Source organism: Ranitomeya imitator, chromosome 3, assembly GCF_032444005.1.
Source record: "Ranitomeya imitator isolate aRanImi1 chromosome 3, aRanImi1.pri, whole genome shotgun sequence".
Taxonomy (NCBI): Eukaryota; Metazoa; Chordata; class Amphibia; order Anura; family Dendrobatidae; genus Ranitomeya; species Ranitomeya imitator.
The window spans coordinates 343,200,674-343,222,907 of NC_091284.1; the positions used below are offsets into that span (position 1 = coordinate 343,200,674).

Sequence of the window (22,234 nt, forward strand, 5' to 3'; positions counted from 1 at the left end):
CCGCGGCTGTATTCATTATATATAATACAGCAACCTGAAAAACATGAGGTGATATCAGCTTCACTAGGGCCGGACGCAGCAACAGACACAGAGTTTAGCGGTACTCCCGGAGGGGGTAAGCCGATAAAAGGACTCGGGTTGCCCGTCGAACCAGGGTCCGGAGGGGACAGATTGGGCCGGCAGCCAGTTCACATACAGCAGCAGGGCCACACAGAAACAGCGTACAATAAGAGGCGAAGACCCCGGCAGGGTCAAAGTAACTCAGAGTTCCCATACAGACTCCGGTGACAGGACTGGATTGTAAATCCCTTTATGTTGAAGTAAACTGGTTAAACGTTTCAGTGCCTCAGTCTTTCATTTGGACAATAGCCATCTATCCAGGATCAGGATCATCACCGCTGGGAGAACCTGCTGCTGATCAAGTAAGTGCCTGTTCCCTCATGATACCCCTTACACTGTGCATTGCCTGAGGCCACAGCACCGGGTCAAGCCACCCGTGACATCCCCCTCAAGAGACAGACCCCATTGGTCCGGTGCTGGGTACCCCGGTCTCCTGGGCGTCACAATTGGCGTCACGAACAGGATTCAGCCAGCCCGTATACCGGGTATTGTGTGCCGTGATTGGAGCCCAAAACTGTGAAAACTTGGATGAAAAATCTTGAAAATTGACTTTATTAAAGAAAATTCCGTTCCCCATTGAAAACTATTGAAAGTGACTTTTCCCCATTGGTTATAATAGAGTAAAGAAGGCCGCCATCTCCTGAGGTAATCACCTCGTAACCGTTAGGCACGACACTGTTAATTGGGCTACGCCATTACTTGAGCCCCAGTCTGACTGAAAAACTTCAGAATCCGCCATTACGGAGCGCGCGGCGGGCGGGAGAAGCAGGGGGCGTGTTATTGTGGGCGGCACCTAGCTGAGCGCTCTGACGTCAGAGCAAGGGAAAAACCAATCCTGCTGCGCAGCATAACGAATCTACACTATCCCGACGGAAGCGGAGGACCGGAAGGGTCCGAATTAACTAAGGGGGCACAGTATGTCGCAGCACGGAGACGCCGCAGCACCCGGCGACGCTAATGCAGCTGAAAGACAGAGTGTCGATAGAGAGTCCGGTAGCGCAGCGGTGCAAGGAGCGGCGCCCATCATGCCGGTGCTGATGCCATATACCCCGGGTGGCCCGTGGCTTCCAATGTATGAAGGTGAGCCTAATACCCTTGACGATTTCAGAGAAAAGATGCTGGCCCATTTTGACATGTTCCCCGTGGGTGAAGTTCAGCGTGTTAGTCTCCTGATGATGCAGTTAAGTGGCCATGCTAAGCGAGAAGTCACAGCATGGGCAGCTGATCTAAAAGGCACTGTTGAACGCATATTTGCTGGATTAAAAGCTACATTTGAAACCACGGCCAGCAGCAAAGCTAAAATACGATTCTTTAATTGCAAACAAAAAGCTAATGAGGGCATGAGAGACTTTGCCTTAAACCTGCAGGAAGCCCTTAAATCACTTACACTGGCTGAACCCATTTTTAACACCGGAGCGGATAAACTGCTAAGTGATCAATTTATGGAGGGACTCTACACCCCTTCTCACCGGGGGCATGTGAGCATGCTTGTTTTTAAGAACCCTGAATTGACATTTGCCCAATTAAAGGAGAGCGCTATACGTCTCCAGCTGGCAGAGGCACCTCGGGATCAGGATCCTGCGCAACCCATGGCAGAGGCACCTCAACAACAGGGAGTGCCAGTGACATCAGCTATGTCTGGGGCCATTGCTAAGCCCCTGGGGCCCAGTACTAATGAGGCTCTTCAACAAAAGCTTGACTCTTTAGCTGATGTTGTTGCTTCAATGGCTAAAACCATGCAGGAGATGAGAGGACACAAGATGGAGTTGGCAAACTGTAGAGAGGATGTTCCATGGATGAGACCCCGGAGATACCCGACATGGAGAGGACGACCCCGCGACCGCTACCAACCGGATGGACAGCCCATTTGCCGCCATTGCCAGCAGCCAGGCCACTTTGCACGAGATTGTGATTTAAACGGGAATCCCCTGGGAATGCGGGCCGCTTCGCAGGAATGAACTTTCAAGGCCCAACACCCTGGCACGACAGGTACATCGGAGGACGACCCATTATCCCTATCGTGCTGGACGGAATTCCCCTCAACGCTTTGCTGGACACAGGTTCCCAGATTTCATCTATACCGTATATCCTTTATAAGAGATACTGGGCTGATGCAGATATTGATAAAGGGCCCTCTGATGTTGAACTAGATATATGGGCCAGTAATGGTAAGTTGGTACCGAAACTAGGATTCAGGGAGATGACCATAAAGATTGGTAAAGTAGAATTGAAGAAACAGGGTATAATTGTTGTTGATATTGACCGGCGGAACTGTGAACCCACTGTATTGATAGGAATGAATGTGTTAGAGAACTGCTTTTCCGAAGTTATTTCTGTCTTACAGCAAATTGCTGAAACTGCCCAATCCTACCAGCAGAGAGTTCTCCGGAGGGAAATAAAAGTATTGATGTTAAGGCAACAGGTAGAAGTTGCAGGTGGAGAAATCGGCAGTGTGAGGGTAAGTGATCCAACGTCTATTGTAATCCCACCAAAAACAGAAATGCTGGTATGGTGTAGAGCAGCCATTGGTACTAAAGGACGAGATTATCAAGCCTTAATAGAACCAGTGTACACCGACAGCAGGCCCACTATACTCACAGCACGAGGGGTAGTCGGGGTACACCGGGGACGAGTGCCGGTACGACTTTTGAACTGTGGAGAGGAAGAGATCACTTTGCCAAGGTATGCTACAGTGGCAAAGCTATTTACTGTTGACAACAATGCCATCACAACCATTGAGCCCTTAGAACCAACCTGTCAGGTGGAAGTCAACGGCTCAGATGGAGAATTGGAGGATTGGTGCCAACAGCTACACGTGGGCATAAATTCAACACCTACCCATCCAAAACAAGGGGTGTATAGGCTAGTGACGGAATATGAACAAGTCTTCAGTAAACACCCATTGGACTTCGGACGGATAGAAGGGGTAGAACACACAATCCCCACCGGTGACCATCCCCCAATAAAAGAAAGATATAGACCCATACCGCCCGCTCACTATCAATGTGCAAAAGATATGCTGAGGGAGATGAAACAGGCCGGGGTAATAAGAGACAGCTGTAGCCCCTGGGCGGCCCCTCTAGTGATTGTCAAAAAGAAGGACAGAACCATGAGAATGTGCGTAGACTACCGGAAGATTAATAACATCACCCATAAAGACGCCTACCCCTTGCCTAGGATAGAAGAGTCCTTAACTGCTTTGAAATCTGCTAATTATTTTTCCACCTTAGACTTAACAAACGGATATTGGCAAGTCCCTGTGGCTGAGAGAGATAAGGAAAAGACGGCATTCACCACACCAATGGGTCTATGTGAATTTAATCGCATGCCGTTCGGACTCTGCAACGCATCCGGTACCTTCCAGCGGCTGATGGAATGCTGCCTCGGACACAAGAACTTCGAGACCGTCCTCCTGTACCTAGATGATGTGATCGTCTACTCAGAGACTTACGAACAACACTTAATAGACCTGGCAGAAGTGTTCGAAGCCTTATCCAGGTATGGCATGAAAGTCAAGCCATCCAAATGTCACCTTCTCAAGCCAAAGGTACAGTACCTGGGACACATCGTGAGTTCGGAGGGAGTAGCACCAGATCCCGAGAAAATAAGCGCCATAAGGGATTGGCCAAGACCTACCAGCGCAAAAGAAGTGAGACAATTCCTGGGATTGGTGGGTTACTATCGCAGATTTATAAAAGGATTTACCAAGTTGGCAGCACCCTTGCAAGACACCTTGGTAGGGCAGACGAAGAAACCTTCAAACCGAAACCCTCCTTTTCAGTGGAACGACGAAAGGGAAGACTCCTTTGAACAACTAAAGAAGGCACTAACCGGAGAAGAGGTTCTGGCATACCCAGATTACCATCAACCTTTCATCCTCTACACCGATGCCAGTAATGTGGGACTAGGAGCGGTGCTGTCACAAAAGCAAGAAGGTCGGGAGAAAGTCATCGCCTTTGCAAGTAGAAAGCTCCGGCCTACTGAAAGAAATCCAGAAAATTATAGCTCCTTCAAATTGGAACTACTGGCAGTAGTTTGGGCTGTGACTGAACGTTTCAAACACTATCTGGCTGCTGCAGAATTTATTGTCTATACTGACAACAATCCGTTGACCCACCTGGACACAGCCAAATTAGGTGCGTTAGAACAGCGATGGATAGCCCGGTTATCTAATTACAACTTCAAGATCAAGTTTCGGGCAGGTCGCAAGAATGGAAATGCTGATGCCCTATCCCGGATGCCACACTTGAGAGATGTAGAAGAAGAAACGGGGGAGCTTGAAGAAATTGAACTACCAGCCTTCCATCATCCCAAGGCAAAACATCATCAGTCAAGTACCTATCAGAAACAACAAGAGGTGAATTTTAATCCGTTAGCACACCATAGATGGGCTGACACCCAAGACAGCAATCCGGCTGTGAAGTTGGTGAAGGAACTGTTAACTGAGCAAAGTGCATATCCCGATGAGGATGCCCCAGAAGAGATGCATCAACTCTGGAAAGAGAGAGGCAAAATGTTCCTGTATCAAGGGAAGCTCTGTAGAAGGTACACCAATCCGAAAACACATGAATTGGTTTGGCAGATTATCGTGCCTAAACAAGATGTCAAGATGGTCCTCGAAGCTTACCATAATGGTGCTGGTCACTTCGGTTGGAAAAAGTTAGAAGTACTTCTAAGAGAAAGATTTTATTGGGTCGGGATGAGAAAATCAATCGAACAGTGGTGCAGAAATTGTGGCCCGTGCAACCTCAGAAGAAATGATCAAAAGAACCAAAGAGCACCACTGCAGCCCATAATCACCAAACAACCACTTGAACTTGTAGCCATGGACCACGTGAAGTTGACACCAAGCCGGTCCGGCTATGTCTATGCCTTGACCATCGTGGACCATTATTCACGCTTCTTGGTAGTAGTACCCGTAAAAGATCTGACAGCAAAAACAGCAGCCAAAGCGTTCCAAACGTACTTTTGTAGACCCCATGGATATCCGGAACAGGTTCTCACCGACCAAGGTACAGCCTTTGAATCAGAGATCTTCAGAGAATTCTGTAATATGTATGGTTGCAAAAAGATCCGGACGGCGGCCTATCATCCACAAACAAACGGCTTATGCGAGAAGATGAACCATATTGTAATAGAACTACTAAAGACTTTACCTGAGGCAGAAAGGAATCAATGGCCAGAGAAATTGCCTGACTTGGTGGATCTGTATAATCATGTCCCGGTGAGTTCCACCAATTGCACCCCAGCTTACCTTATGCGTGCAAGACCCGGCCAATTACCAATCGATCTAGAAATGGGAATTCTGAAACCAGACGCAGAAGTCCAAGACTCCAATTGGGATATCATACGGCAAAAGCAGTATCGCCAAGTGCAAGAGAGTGTGGAAAGAAGCCTTCAGCAAACTAGAGAAAGACAAGAGCGAACTTTCAAGCAGAATGCTCTAGCGACCCCATTAAGACCGGGTGACCAATTGCTCAAGAGAAATCGTCGAACCAATAAACTAGACAATCAGTGGGAAGCCGTACCCTACACAGTTTTACCAACAACAATGGATAATCCTAAAATGTGTCTCATTAGCAAAAACGGGGGCTTATCATCTGTACTAGTGTCAAGAGACAATCTTAAATTATGTCCGGAAGCACTGAAAGAGACAGAAGTTGTCCAGCCAGAACCAGAAGTTATTCAACCCATGCAGGTCCAACCAGTAAAGGAAAAAGAAGAGGAAATGTATCACACCTGTATAGGAGACTTTCCCAAAACCCTACTAACATACCATGGTGCAGTAGTGGTTCCCATGGTGGCCTTTTACCCAACACCGAACCCAATACCAGAAGTCCCAAGACAGGAAGAGGCTGACCCCGTACTACAGGAGATTCCAGGCCAGGAAGAACAGATTCCTGATCAGAGTGATCCCATTCACGGTGGACTTGCCAACTCCATAGTCGTGGAATTATCTTTAGCAGAGCGGGCAGATACTACATCCGCAGTAGACAGTAGTACACCACATGGAGAGATACCGCTGTTACGTAGATCACAGCGTAGTACCCAGGGTCAATTACCGGCCAGGTATGCAGATTACCAACTATAAAACTATAGTCATTGTTATCATTCTGCAACGTTTAAGCCCAGTACCTACAGAGACTTGTCTGTATGAACTTCTTGCATATTCTTGAACTTTTTATCAGCCCGGAGGCACTAAATCAAAGCTCCGGAAAGACTGCTTTTTGAACTTTGCTTTTTGCTCTTTTTGAACTTTCTTTAGACGTTATATTGATAACTCTGTTGGAAAAATGGACCTAAATTCTTGGACACAAAGTGCAGTGCCTTTCCTAGTACCTTCAAGGATAGAACTGTATTAATGGACGCTATTTGAAGTGACTTTTTACAGAACTCTATTTTTGTTTCTTTGAGTGGTTTTTGTAACTTTTCATTTTTAAGACTCTGTACATATTAATTGTTATTTCAAAATGTTATCGTCCCACAGTCCCGGAGTGCTGTTCTTAACTAAGGGGGAATGTGGCACCCCTAGAGGTATTTGCCACAAATATAGTTACTGACACTGAATACAAATACTAAAATAGCAAGACTGCACTACCTCCTCCGGCCAGAAGGGAGAGCTCCAGAGACTCCCCTTGATCCATTCTGGTCTGAGAGAAGAACTGGCAGTTGGGCAGTTGGGCTAAGGAGTTGAAAGTGAGAGGTCATACAGCTGAATTTCTAACAGCCCTATGACGGTTTCCAGGCCCAAATCACCGGCCTGAGGAGAAGATGGACAGAGAAAAAGGACATTGTGAGAACCGGGTAGCACTAATCACTACCCAGAAAAGGCGCAAAGACGGATACCGGATCCGCGGCTGTATTCATTATATATAATACAGCAACCGGAAAAACGTGAGGTGATATCAGCTTCACTAGGGCCGGACGCAGCAACAGACACAGAGTTCAGCGGTACTCCCGGAGGGGGTAAGCCGATAAAAGGACTCGGGTTGCCCGTCGAACCAGGGTCCGGAGGGGACAGATTGGGCCGGCAGCCAGTTCACATACAGCAGCAGGGCCACACAGAAACTGCGTACAATAAGAGGCGAAGACCCCGGCAGGGTCAAAGTAACTCAGAGTTCCCATACAGACTCCGGTGACAGGACTGGATTGTAAATCCCTTTATGTTGAAGTAAACTGGTTAAACGTTTCAGTGCCTCAGTCTTTCATTTGGACAATAGCCATCTATCCAGGATCAGGATCATCACCGCTGGGAGAACCTGCTGCTGATCAAGTAAGTGCCTGTTCCCTCATGATACCCCTTACACTGTGCATTGCCTGAGGCCACAGCACCGGGTCAAGCCACCCGTGACATCCCCCTCAAGAGACAGACCCCATTGGTCCGGTGCTGGGTACCCCGGTCTCCTGGGCATCACAATATACATATATATATATATATATATATATATACATACTATATATATATGGATGACATAGCCAAAAGTATTGGACACACCTCTTAACCACTTATTTCTATTTTTGCATTCAGTCCCATTATCATAAGTGTATAAAATCTGGCTCCTAGCTGTTATGGACGTGTTCACACACTCACATGGGTAACGGTAGAAGGAAAGAACTTACAAAGAGAGTCAACTTGTCCCTGTACAGACTTAACCACAAAAGTAAATAACACCTACTTGGGCCTGGCTCCCTAGAAGGCTGGCGAGGGGTTTTGCGTACCTCCTGAGAGACCAGATGAACTAAAGGTACCTTCACACATAATGATATCGTTAACGATATCGTTGCTTTTTGTGACGTAGCAACGATATCGTTAATAAAATCGTTCTGTGTGACAGCGACCAACGATCAGGCCCCTGCTGGGAGATCGTTGGTCGCTGAACAAAGTCCAGAACTTTATTTCGTCGCTGGATCTCCCGTGGACATCGCTGGATCGGCGTGTGTGACGCCGATCCAGCGATGTCTTCACTGGTAACCAGGGTAAACATCAGGTAACTAAGCGCAGGGCCGCGCTTAGTAACCCGATGTTTACCCTGGTTACCAGCGTAAAAGTAAAAAAAAACAAACACTACATACTTACCTACCGCTGTCTGTCCCCGGCGCTCTGCTTCTCTGCACTCCTCCTGTACTGGCTGTGAGCGTCGGTCAGCCGGAAAGCAGAGCGGTGACGTCACCGCTCTGCTTTCCGGCCGCTGTGCTCACAGCCAGTGCAGGAGGAGTGCAGAGAAGCAGAGCGCCGGGGACAGACAGCGGTAGGTAAGTATGTAGTGTTTGTTTTTTTTTACTTTTACGCTGGTAACCAGGGTAAACATCGGGTTACTAAGCGCGGCCCTGCGCTTAGTAACCCGATGTTTACCCTGGTTACCGGGGACCTCGGGATCGTTGGTCGCTGGAGAGCTGTCTATGTGACAGCTCTCCAGCGACCTAACAGCGACGCTGCAGCGATCCGGATCGTTGTCGGTATCGCTGCAGCGTCGCTTAATGTGAAGGGGCCTTAAGTTAAGTGTGGTGCTGTAATAGGATATCACTGTTGTAATAGTTAATGAAATTTATTTCCTCCTAACTATTCCACAATCAGCTGTGAGTGCTGTAATAAAAGTGGAACAGTTTAAGAATGACTGAATGCAGCACGGTGGCTCAATGGTTAGCCTTGCAGCACTGGGGTCCTGGATTCAAATCCCACCAAGGACAACATCTGCAAGAAGTTTATATGTTCTCCCTGTGTTTGCTTGGGTTTCATCCGGGTATTTCGGTTTCCTCTCACATTACAAAGACATACTGATAGGGAATTTAGATTGTGAGACCCATCGGGGACGGTGCCAATAATGTATATAAAGTGCTGTGGAATTAATGGCACTATATAAATGAGTAAAATAAATTAATAAACCATGATGTGGAGCCCATGTAAAGTTACAGTGCTGTATATAGAATGTGTTTCTATATTGTAAACCTGTCTTTAAGTCATTTATCAATGTGATGTCTATAGATGTAGCAATCGCTAAAGTAACGGCAAATGCTTTATGCTATTTTTTTTATGTGACTCTTTTAATCCAAAGTGTAATATAGCAGCAATGCTATGCAAATAGTGTAAGGAAGTGGACAAGAGAGAAAGATCCACGCCACCACGCCAGTAGAAGTAGAAGTCTGTGACCAGCCTCAGTAAAAGATCCATAAGCTGCGCCATTAGAAGTCCATGCCCAGCACCAGTAGAAGTCTGTGATCAGCGCCAGTAGAAGTCCGTTACCCGGGCCAGTAGTAGATCTGTAAGCAGCGCCATTAGAAGTTCATGCCCAGAGCTAGTGGAAGACAGGACGGAGACCAGCACCAGTATAAGTCCATCTGCGACCAGCTCTTGTAGAAGTCCCTGGCCAGCATCAGTAAAAGACTGTGATCAGTGCCAGTAGAAGTCCGTAACCAGCACCAGTAGAAGTCCATCAACAGTGCCAGTAGAAGTCTGTAACCAGTGACAGTAAGAGATCTGTAAGTATTGCGAGTAGAAGCCCATAACTAGATCCAAACCAGTATATGTCAATGCCAAGCACCAGAAGAAGTCTGTGACCAGCACCAGTAGAAGTCCATAAACAGTGCCAGTAGAAGTCCGTAACCAGTGACAGTAAGAAATCTGTAAGTAGTGCGAGTAGAAGCCCATAACTAGATCCAAACCAGGCTCAAGAGATGATTTAGCTGTAGCAGAGGACCTTTCCTGTGGGCCATTACTTCCAGTGTAGATGTACGGTACAGGGAGTGGGCTGGGGCCATGCTTCAAGGAATGGAAATGGTCAGTGCGACGAGCACACTGTCTACCCAGTGACTCACATACTGTATCTAGGACTTGAAGCCTAGCAGGAAATACTGATGACCCCACCTAGGGCCAGTGTAATGATCAGAGTCAGAGGAGCTTACATAGACTATAATGGGAGCGGGCCTAGTAACATAGTAACATAGTAACATAGTTAGTAAGGCCGAAAAAAGACATTTGTCCATCCAGTTCAGCCTATATTCCATCATAATAAATACCCAGATCTACGTCCTTCTACAGAACCTAATAATTGTATGATACAATATTGTTCTGCTCCAGGAAGACATCCAGGCCTCTCTTGAACCCCTCGACTGAGTTCGCCATCACCACCTCCTCAGGCAAGCAATTCCAGATTCTCACTGCCCTAACAGTAAAGAATCCTCTTCTATGTTGGTGGAAAAACCTTCTCTCCTCCAGACGCAAAGAATGCCCCCTTGTGCCCGTCACCTTCCTTGGTATAAACAGATCCTCAGCGAGATATTTGTATTGTCCCCTTATATACTTATACATGGTTATTAGATCGCCCCTCAGTCGTCTTTTTTCTAGACTAAATAATCCTAATTTCGCTAATCTATCTGGGTATTGTAGTTCTCCCATCCCTTTATTAATTTTGTTGCCCTCCTTTGTACTCTCTCTAGTTCCATTATATCCTTCCTGAGCACCGGTGCCCAAAACTGGACACAGTACTCCATGTGCGGTCTAACTAGGGATTTGTACAGAGGCAGTATAATGCTCTCATCATGTGTATCCAGACCTCTTTTAATGCACCCCATGATCCTGTTTGCCTTGGCAGCTGCTGCCTGGCACTGGCTGCTCCAGGTAAGTTTATCATTAACTAGGATCCCCAAGTCCTTCTCCCTGTCAGATTTACCCAGTGGTTTCCCGTTCAGTGTGTAATGGTGCTATTGATTCCCTCTTCCCATGTGTATAACCTTACATTTATCATTGTTAAACCTCATCTGCCACCTTTCAGCCCAAGTTTCCAACTTATCCAGATCCATCTGTAGCAGAATACTATCTTCTCTTGTATTAACTGCTTTACATAGTTTTGTATCATCTGCAAATATCGATATTTTACTGTGTAAGCCTTTTACCAGATCATTAATGAATATGTTGAAGAGAACAGGTCCCAATACTGACCCCTGCGGTACCCCACTGGTCACAGCGACCCAGTTAGAGACTATACCATTTATAACCACCCTCTGCTTTCTATCACTAAGCCAGTTACTAACCCATTTACACACATGTTCCCCCAGACCAAGCATTCTCATTTTGTGTACCAACCTCTTGTGCGGCACGGTATCAAACGCTTTGGAAAAATCGAGATATACCACGTCCAATGACTCACCGTGGTCCAGCCTATAGCTTACCTCTTCATAAAAACTGATTAGATTGGTTTGACAGGAGCGATTTCTCATAAACCCATGCTGATATGGAGTTAAACAGTTATTCTCATTGAGATAATCCAGAATAACATCCCTCAGAAACCCTTCAAATATTTTACCAACAATAGAGGTTAGACTTACTGGCCTATAATTTCCAGGTTCACTTTTAGAGCCCTTTTTGAATATTGGCACCACATTTGCTATGCGCCAGTCCTGCGGAACAGACCCTGTCGCTATAGAGTCACTAAAAATAAGAAATAATGGTTTATCTATTACATTACTTAGTTCTCTTAGTACTCGTGGGTGTATGCCATCCGGACCCGGAGATTTATCTATTTTAATCTTATTTAGCCGGTTTCGCACCTCTTCTTGGGTTAGATTGGTGACCCTTAATATAGGGTTTTCATTGTTTCTTGGGATTTCACCTAGCATTTCATTTTCCACCGTGAATACCGTGGAGAAGAAGGTGTTTAATATGTTAGCTTTTTCCTCGTCATCTACAACCATTCTTTCCTCACTATTTTTTAAGGGGCCTACATTTTCAGTTTTTATTCTTTTACTATTGATATAGTTGAAGAACAGTTTGGGATTAGTTTTACTCTCCTTAGCAATGTGCTTCTCTGTTTCCTTTTTGGCAGCTTTAATTAGTTTTTTAGATAAAGTATTTTTCTCCCTATAGTTTTTTAGAGCTTCAATGGTGCCATCCTGCTTTAGTAGTGCAAATGCTTTCTTTTTACTGTTAATTGCCTGTCTTACTTCTTTGTTTAGCCACATTGGGTTTTTCCTATTTCTAGTCCTTTTATTCCCACAAGGTATAAACCGCTTACACTGCCTATTTAGGATGTTCTTAAACATTTCCCATTTATTATCTGTATTCTTATTTCTGAGGATATTGTCCCAGTCTACCAGATTAAGGGCATCTCTAAGCTGGTCAAACTTTGCCTTCCTAAAGTTCAGTGTTTTTGTGACTCCCTGACAAGTCCCCCTAGTGAAAGACAGTACTGAGAGTGATGACTGTGAATTTGAGACATAAAGTCATTAACAGTCATTTAAATGATAGATAGCAAGAACAATATTTGTAATAAAACATTGATGAGATAGAATCATAGAATGATAGAATATTAGAGTTGGAAGCGAACTCAAGGGTCACCGTGTCCAACCCCTTGCTCAATGCAGAATATTGTACTGTATTTAGTCGCTTTGCTGTGACATAATATACTGTATTGACCCTGTTACTGTTAATGCCATATAGTGCTTACATGTATAATAATAATAATAATAATCTTTTTATTTATATAGCGCTAACATATTCCGCAGCGCTTTACAGTTTGCACACATTATCATCGCTGTCCCCGTTAGGGCTCACAATCTAAATTCCCTAGCAGTATGTCTTTTTGAATGTGGGAGGAAACCGGAGTACCCGGAGGAAACCCACGCAAACACGGGGAGAACATACAAACTCCTTGCAGATAGTGTCCTTGGTGGGATTCAAACCCAGGACCCCAGCGCTGCAGGGCTATATATACTTGCCTTTTTGTGTTAGTTAAATAACTAGAGTTGGTTAAGTACCATTGTCTCCTCATTGTCTGTTGCATCCCAGTAACCTGCTTACAATAGCATAGGTGCACTATATTAATAGCTAGTGTGGCATGGCTGTTACTTTGATGATTGCTATATGTCTGTCAATCCGGTTCATCTTGGTCTCCTAGCTATGTATATTATACGGATGTTATATTTGAAAGCTAATAAGTGTGCTGAACATTCTTACACACACTGTGTAGCAAGGTGGTTCCAATACAAAAAAATATGTGGCCGCACAATACGATTTGCACAGGCTACGGCGGTTTAATTGGTAGCTGATAAGACAGTGTCAATACATCTACAGTATATATTGTACGTCTTGCTGTCCATCTAATTATCTATTAGTCAAATACTGGTGCATATCACAAAAGTAGAATATCACCAAATAGTTAATTTATTTCAGTTCTTCAATAAAAAAAGTGGAACTCATATATTATATAGAGTCATTACAAACAGAGTGATCTATTTCAAGTGTTTATTTCTGTTAAAGGGACACTGTCACCTGAATTTGGAGAGAACAATCTTCAGCCATGGAGGCGGGGTTTTGGGGTTTTTGATTCACCCTTTCCTTACCCGCTGGCTGCATGCTGGCTGCAATATTGGATTGAAGTTCATTCTCTGTCCTCCATAGTACACGCCTGCGCAAGGCAAGATTGCATGTACTACGGAGGACAGAGAATGAACTTCAATCCAATATTGCAGCCAGCATGCAGGCAGCGGGTAAGGAAAGGGTGAATCAAAAACCCCAAAACCCTGCCTCCATGGCTGAAGATTGTTCCCTCCAAATTCAGGTGACAGTGTCCCTTTAATGTTGATGATTATGGCTTACAGGCAATGAAAAACCAAAAGTCATTATCTCAGTAAATTAGAAGACTTTATAACTCAATACTTGGTCGGGGCTCCTTTTGCATCAATTGCTGCATCAATGCAACGTGGCATGGAGGCGATAAGTGTGTGTCATTGCTGAGGTGTTATGGAAGGCCTGGTTGCTTTGATAGCAGCCTTCAGCTCGTCTCCATTGTTGGGTTGAGAATCCATGGGGTATTGTCAAGAGGAAGATGAGAGACACCAGATCTAACAATGCAGACGAGCTGAAGGCTGCTATCAAAGCAACCTGGGCTTCCATAACACCTCAGCAGTGCTACGGACTGATCACCTCCATGTCACGCAGAATTGATGCAGTAATTGATGAAAAAGGAGCCCCCACCGAGTATTGAGTGCATTTACTGAACACACATTTCAGTAGGCCAACATTTCAGATGTTAAAATCATTTTTTCAAGTTGGTGTTATAAATTATTTTAATTTACTGAGATAATAACTTTTGGGTTTTCATTGGCTGTAAGTAGGGTTGAGCGAAACGGGTCGGTAAGATTCAGAAGTCGCCGACTTTTGGCAAGGTCGGGTTTCATGAAACCCGATCCGACCCCAGTGTGGGGTCGGCCATGAAGTCGGCGATCTTCTGAATCTGGAATCGGAATTCCGATACAGATTCCCGATATGTTTAAGATATCGGGAATTGGTATCGGAATTCAGATTTAAGTGTAAAATAAAGAATTAAAATAAAAAATATCGCAATACTTACCCTCTGACGCGCCCTGGTACTAACCGGGAACCTTCCTCCTTCGAATCAGCGCTTCAAAGACCTTGCGGTGACGTCGCGGCTTGTGATTGGTCGCGCGACCGCCCATGTGACCGCCGCGCGACCAATCAGAAGCCGTGACGTCACCGCGACGTCACCGAAGGTCCTGGAAGCGCTGATTCTTAGGAAGGAAGGCTGCCGGAAAGAAGCAGGGCGCGTCCGAGGGTGAGTATATACCTAATAGGAATATACTCACCCTCGGACGCGCCCTGCTTCTTTCCGGCAGCCTTCCTTCCTAAGAATCAGCGCTTCCAGGACCTTCGGTGACGTCGCGGTGACGTCACGGCTTCTGATTGGTCGCGCGGCGGTCACATGGGCGGTCGCGCGACCAATCACAAGCCGCTACGTCACCGCGACATCACCGAAGGTCCTGAAAGCGCTGATTCGAAGAAAGGAAGGTTCCCGGTTAGTACCAGGGCGCGTCAGAGGGTAAGTATTGCGATATTTTTTATTTTAATTCTTTATTTTACACTAAAATATGGATCGCAGGGCCTGAAGGAGAGTTTCCTCTCCTTCAGACCCTGGGAACCATGAAACCCAATGCACTGCATTGGGTTTCGGGTTTCGGCCGACCCCGACCCCGACTTTTTTATAGGATCGGCCGATTTCACTCGACCCGACTTTTGATAAAGTCGGGTTTCGTGAAACCCGACCCGATCCTATAAAAGTAAAGGTCGCTCAACCCTAGCTGTAAGCCATAATCATCAACATGAACAGAAATAAATACTTGAAATACATAACTCTAATTGTAATTTCTAATATATGAGTTTTACTTTATGCATTGAAGAACTGAAATAAATTAACTTTTTGATATTCTAATTTTGTGAGATGAACCTGTAAATAAACTTCTTAACCCCATATAGACAATTTTAATTTTTTTGCTTTATTTTTTCCTCCCATTCTTCAAAGAGACACCGGCATAGCTGCTTATGGGCTTATTCAATGCAGGATGAGTTGTAGCTTTGATTAACACCGTTCATTTTAAGAAATAATGTACTGACAAAAAGTTAAAAAAAAATTCAAGTGTGATTAAATTGCAGAAGAAAACGCAATTAGGGCATTGTTTTCTGGATTTTATTTTTACAGCAGTTGTTGTGCAATGAAAATAACCTGGCAATATGATTTTTAAGGTTTGCATGATTACATATATATGCCTTTTGTATTTAAGTGGCTGAAAAAAGAAATCAGAAATTTGTAAAAAAAAAAAAAAAAAAAGTTTTCTGCCTCCATTTTCTGAGACCCTTAATTATTATAAGTTTCTATAGATTGATCTTTGTGAGATCTTGTTTTTTGCACACTAAGTTGATGTTTTTATAAATACCATTTTGGAGTTGATTGGACATATCAATATCTGCTTTTATTTTTCAGCTTGGGAAAAGGGGATTGATTAGAATTTTCAGTTTTTTTTTTGTAAATTTAAAAACTATTTTTGCTTTCTTTTAGTCTGATTAGATTATATGAACCTGTGATCATTTGATCACCTGTTCTAGATATTACAATAAATACGTTGAAACAATATAATCAGAACAGAATACATAACACAGGGTGGACCATTTATATGGATACACCTACATAAAATGGGAATGGTTGGTGATATCAACTTTCTGTTTGTGGCACGTTAGTATTTGGGAGAGGGGAACTTTTCAAGATGGGTGGTGACCATGGCAGCCATTTTGAAGTCAGCCAATTTGGATCCAACTTTATTTTTTTCAATGGGAAGAGTGTCATGTGACACATCAAACTTATTGAGAATTTCACAAGAAAAACAATGGTGTGCTTGGTTTTAACATAACTTTATTCTTTCATGAGTTATTTACAAGTTTTTGACCACTTATAAAATGTGTTCAAAGTGCTGCCCATTGTGTTGGATTGTCAATGCAACCCTCCTCTCCCACTCTTGACACACTGATACCAACACCGCAGAAGAAATGCTAGCACAGGCTTCCAGTATCCGTTGTTTCACATGCTGCACATCTCGTATCTTCATAGCATAGACAACTGAGTTCAGATGACCCCAAACATAAAAGTCTAAGGGGGTCAGATCGGGAGACCTTAATGGCCATTCAACTGGCCCACAACGACCCATCCACTTTCCAGGAAATTATTCATGTAGGAATGCTCGGTCCTGACACCCATAAAAAACATTTATAATGATACAGTACATACAGTTTAAAACAAAAAAATAATGTGAATGCATATCTGTCATTTGAGGTAACTTTTCTGCATAGGCTGTTATGTGTTCACATAAGGAATTACACTATTTCTGGCCATTAAGTGACTTACAGTATGTCGCACTATTTCTAATTTTCAGCCCTCTCCGACCTACGGAGTGGAGACCAGCCACTATATTGTATTCCATGAACAGCACATAAGAGCGAGTGGATTTCTGCTCTTCTTTCTCTTTAACACATGAAAAACATGAGAAGCAGAATGCATTCATTCTATATAATACTATACTATACAATAGTACTGAGCTGTGTGGCTGTGAATGCCGCACTGGTGTTAGACAAAACTATTACTTACATCTACATCTCCATCTATCTGTGTCTGACCATTTCTGCTGGCCTCTAATTGCGATGAGAACTCGTCACTCCTTTCCCTCCACAGAGTACAATAGGCAGTGCATCCTGTCCATCTTGCTTTGACCAACACTAGTTTGACTTATTTTTCAGAGTGGATGATGAATGAGGAGGCAGGAGGGAGGGGATGGCATGGTTCAAAAGTGAGCAGAAAAGCATATTTCTATGATAAGATAATTGACAATGCTTCTTGCAAACCCTTTTCTATTGATTTATGCAAAGTTTTGATTTACGTGACAGTCATAAATTACTTTTTTTAAGATTCAGTTCAATACTTTTTGCTATTTATGATGAGCAGAACAAATGAGACAATGTGATCCAATGTATGCCTCAGTGATTCATTCCGAGGACATTATAGCACGGCATTGAATGCTATTTCTTACTGTAAAATGCACAGGAACGCATTCAGTCATGCCATCCACTGCACTCAGAAACAGATAGCTGCCAAATTACAGTAGTGTACAAGATACATGAACTCACCAATGGGGTTCACATTGCTCAGCTCAATACAGCAGTTCTTCCTTTTGTCCAACTGAACTGAATATTCAATAAAGAGTATAACATTCACTCCCTGCAACAGAAAAATATAGGCTCAGTATGAATGTATTTAGCATTGAGTGGCATGGAATGAAGAATATTTTGCGGTATACAGCTTCATCAATTAAGGCTACGCTGTGTTGGTACATTATTGGAGACACGAAGGCTACGTTCACATTTGCGTTCTGCCGAGCTGCGTCGGGCGCAGCCGCGGCGACGCATGCGCCATGTGCCCCTATATTTAACATGAGGGCGCATGGACATGCGTTTGCATGCGTTTTGCGATGCATGCGTATTTTTTGCCGCAAGCGTTAGGGTGCAGAAGACGCAGCAAAATGCATTTTTTTTGCGTCCAAAATCCGGCAAAAAAAGGACGCATGCGTCGCAAAACTATGCGTTTTGCATGCGTTCTTGTTTGCGTTGTGCGTTGCGTCGCCGACGCAGCCCTGCACAACGCAAATGTGAACGTAGCCTAAGAACAGTATGATTGTTTTCTGGAAAAGATGCAGTCTTTTCGTTGGGACAAATATGGTGATACAGCCCTATTTTACTCCGATATGACTGTGACAACCTATAGACATATATCAAGCATTGACGTTCAAGTTGAGAGAGCCGCAGCCAGTCCTTGCAATGTGCTCTGAGATCGTACCGAAATCCCCCGACGTCTGCCTGAGCTTTTCAAATTAGTATATGTAGCTGCACAACAGAAGTTCTCACCATCATGCTACCCCATCACCACAAACGCTAGTCCTGTGTTTGCGTTGCAACGTATAGCTAGCAGCAACCATGACCCACCAGCCGGCAGAAAGCCAACCTATTTGTCAGAAATGCAATCCTGACTATGTTTTCTATCATTAGTGTGTCCAATTATTGTATTGCACAAAAATTAATTGAAAACGCTAAAAATAAATTAGGTTTGACAATTTCCGTGCTTGTACAAATCTTGCCTTAAACTGAACTATTTCATAAACCGTTCGTATTAGAAGAACAGATGAAGCACAGTATCTGTTTGTTCAATATGGGTAAACTTACTGCTACGTTCAGTGCTACCATAGGAATGGATGTAAATGACATGAATCACTTTGCAAATGTTTTTTCTATTTCAAGACTTTAATAAATACTAATTTTCAATTCCGACTTTTGGCGTATTGTTCCCCAGCGTACTTCAGATTAAGATTGGCATATGAAATGCCAGTCTCAATAAATGTCCTCTTAAGAAGCAGTTCATTATAATTAGGGAGCCTGACCATATTTCATGCTGTCCGTGGTTAGAACAGCATGAAACTGCAGACAGGTTTATTTAAGTAATAATCTGTCTTCCGAAAACTACTAATCTCCCTTACTGAGAAGGAGAGCCAGTGGTATATCCAACTGCAGAAAGCCTCTATGTTTCAGACTTTTCATAAGATAGCATTGTAGAGCAGGGCATCTAAGGAATGTTGCTAGACAACTCATTTAATAAAAGCCCTGACATTATTTGATTTATTTACTTGTATAGCACCATTAATTCTGCAGCGCTTTACAGACATTATCATCACTGTTATCATTGGGGCTCACAATCTAAATCCCCTATCAGTATTTATTTGGAATGTAGGAGGAAACCGGAGAACCCAGAGGAAACCCACGCAAACACGGAGAGAACATACAAACTCCTTGCGGATGTTATCCTTGATGGGATTTGAACCCAAGACCCCAGCGCTGCAAGGCTGCTGTGCTAACCACTGAGCCTCAGTTAGCACTGCTATCAGTAATTATTATATTATAAAAATTCTTTATTTAAGAAAGTAATAATTGTAAATAAATGCATATATAAAATAGATAAAATGAGAAAAAAATAAACTGTTAAACAAACCTGTGGAATATGGTGGTGCTATATCAGTTAGTAAAGCAAATACAATCAATGTAATACCGTAATCCGATGAAATATTTCTGATTTCATTCTACATGCCATGGTTCTAGAAGCACTGGACAGTGCACCTTTGCTACAGTCCCCTGACTTCTATGTATGGAGATGGACAAATATACTGTACCCTAAACACAGAGCTGTGTGTACAATGTTTGGAGCGCATGCAAATTAGGACATGTTCACATTGATAATTAACCCCTCTGTGACCTTAGACGTACTATCCCGTCGAGGTGCCCTGGGCTTATCTGACCCTGGACGGGATAGTACGTCATAGCCGATCGGCCGCGCTCACGGGGGGAGCGCGGCCGATCGCGGCCGGGTGTCAGCTGCTTATCGCAGCTGACACCCGGCACTATGTGCCAGGAGCGGTCACGGACCGCCCCCGGCACATTAACCCCTGGCACACCGCGATCAAAGATGATCGCGATGTGCCGGCGGTGCAGGGAAGCACCGCGCAGGGAGGGGGCTCCCTGCGGGCTTCCCTGAGCCCCCCGCAGCAACGCGATGTGATCGCGTTGCTGCGAGGGTCTCCTCACCTCCCTCCCTGCTCGAGCCCCGGATCCAAGATGGCCGCGGATCCGGGTCCTGCAGGGAGGGAGGTGGCTTCACAGAGCCTGCTCAGAGCAGGCACTGTGAAGCCTGCAGCGCTGCATGTCAGATCAGTGATCTGACAGAGTGCTGTGCAAACTGTCAGATCACTGATCTGTGATGTCCCCCCCTGGGACAAAGTAAAAAAGTAAAAAAAAAAATTTCCAAATGTGTAAAAAAAATAAAAAAAAATATTCCAAAATAATGAAAAAAAAAAAAAAATATTATTCCCATAAATACATTTCTTCATCTAAATAAAAAAAAAAAACCAATAAAAGTACACATATTTAGTATCGCCGCGTCCGTAACGACCCGACCTATAAAACTGTCCCACTAGTTAACCCCTTCAGTAAACACCGTAAGAAAAAAAAAAAAAAAACGAGGCAAAAAACAACGCTTTATTATCATACCGCCGAACAAAAAGTGGAATAACACGCGATCAAAAGGACAGATATAAATAACCATGGTACCGCTGAAAGCGTCATATTGTCCCGCAAAAAAAGAGCCGCCATAAAGCATCATCAGCAAAAAAATAAAAAAGTTATAGTCCTGAGAATAAAGCGATGCAAAAATAATTATTTTTTCTGTAAAATAGTTTTTATCGTATAAAAGCACCAAACCATAAAAAAATGATATAAATGAGGTATCGCTGTAATCGTACTGACCCGAAGAATAAAACTGATTTATCAATTTTACCAAACGCGGAACGGTATAAACGCCTCCCCCAATAGAAATTCATGAATAGCTGGCTTTTGGTCATTCTTCCTCACAAAAATCGGAATAAAAAGCGATAAAAAAATGTCACGTGCCCAAAAATGTTTTCAATAAAAACGTCAACTCGTCCCGCAAAAAACAAGACCTCACATGACTCTGTGGACCAAAATATGGAAAAATTATAGCTCTCAAAATGTGGTATTGCAAAAAATATTTTTTGCAATAAAAAGGGTCTTTCAGTGTGTGACGGCTGCCAATCATAAAAATCCGCTAAAAAACTCGCTATAAAAGTAAATCAAACCCCCCTTCATCACCCCCTTATTTAGGGAAAAATAAAAAAAAATGTATTTATTTCCATTTTCCCATTAGGGCTAGGGTTAGGGCTAGGGTTAGGGCTAGGGCTAGGGCTAGGGTTAGGGCTAGGGTTAGGGCTAGGGTTAGGGCTAGGGCTAGGGTTAGGGTTAGGGCTAGGGTTAGGGCTAGGGTTAGGGCTAGGGTTAGGGCTAGGGTTAGGGCTAGGGTTAGGGCTAGGGTTAGGGCTAGGGTTAGGGTTAGGGTTGGGGCTACAGTTAGGGTTGGGGCTAAAGTTAGGGTTAGGGTTTAGATTACATTTACAGTTGGGAATAGGGTTGGGATTAGGGTTAGGGGTGTGTCAGGGTTAGAGGTGTGGTTAGGGTTACCGTTGGAATTAGGGTTAGGGGTGTGTTTAGATTAGGGTTTCAGTTATAATTGGGGGGTTTCCACTGTTTCGGCACATCAGGGGCTCTCCAAACACGACATGGCGTCCGATCTCAATTCCAGCCAATTCTGCGTTGAAAAAGTAAAACAGTGCTCCTTCCCTTCCGAGCTCTCCTGTGTGCCCAAACAGGGGTTTACCCCAACATATGGGGTATCAGCGTACTCAGGACAAATTGGACAACAACTTTTGTGGACCAATTTCTCCTGTTACCCTTGGGAAAATACAAAACTGGGGGCTAAAAAATAATTTTTGTGGGAAAACAAAAAGATTTTTTATTTTCACGGCTCTGCGTTATAAACTGTAGTGAAACACTTGGGGGTTCAAAGTTCTCACAACACATCTAGATAAGTTCATTGAGGGGTCTAGTTTCCAATATGGGGTCACTTGTGGGGGGTTTCTACTGTTTAGGTACATTAGGGGCTCTGCAAACGCAGTGTGACGCCTGCAGACCAATCCATCTAAGTCTGCATTCCAAATGATGCTCCTTCCCTTCCGAGCCCTCCCATGCGCCCAAACGGTGGTTCCCCCCCACATATGGGGTATCAGCGTACTCAGGACAAATTGGACAACAACATTTAGGGTCCAATTTCTCCTGCTAACCTTGGAAAAATACAAAACTGGGGGCTAAAATATAATTTTTGTGGAAAAA

The 22,234-nt window shown here is 44.0% G+C and overlaps 1 protein-coding gene across 2 annotated transcripts in view; it reads right to left on the reverse strand.

Moving 5' to 3' along the window:
- The window catches only part of LAPTM5 (lysosomal protein transmembrane 5), a 186,186-nt gene that overhangs the window by 136,723 nt on the left and 27,229 nt on the right, over positions 1-22,234 (reverse strand). For both annotated transcript variants that reach the window (XM_069756797.1, XM_069756798.1), the window contains exon 2: positions 17,582-17,672. In XM_069756797.1, coding sequence (XP_069612898.1) covers positions 17,582-17,672 — 91 coding nt within the window. The remainder of the gene's footprint in view (positions 1-17,581; positions 17,673-22,234) is intronic.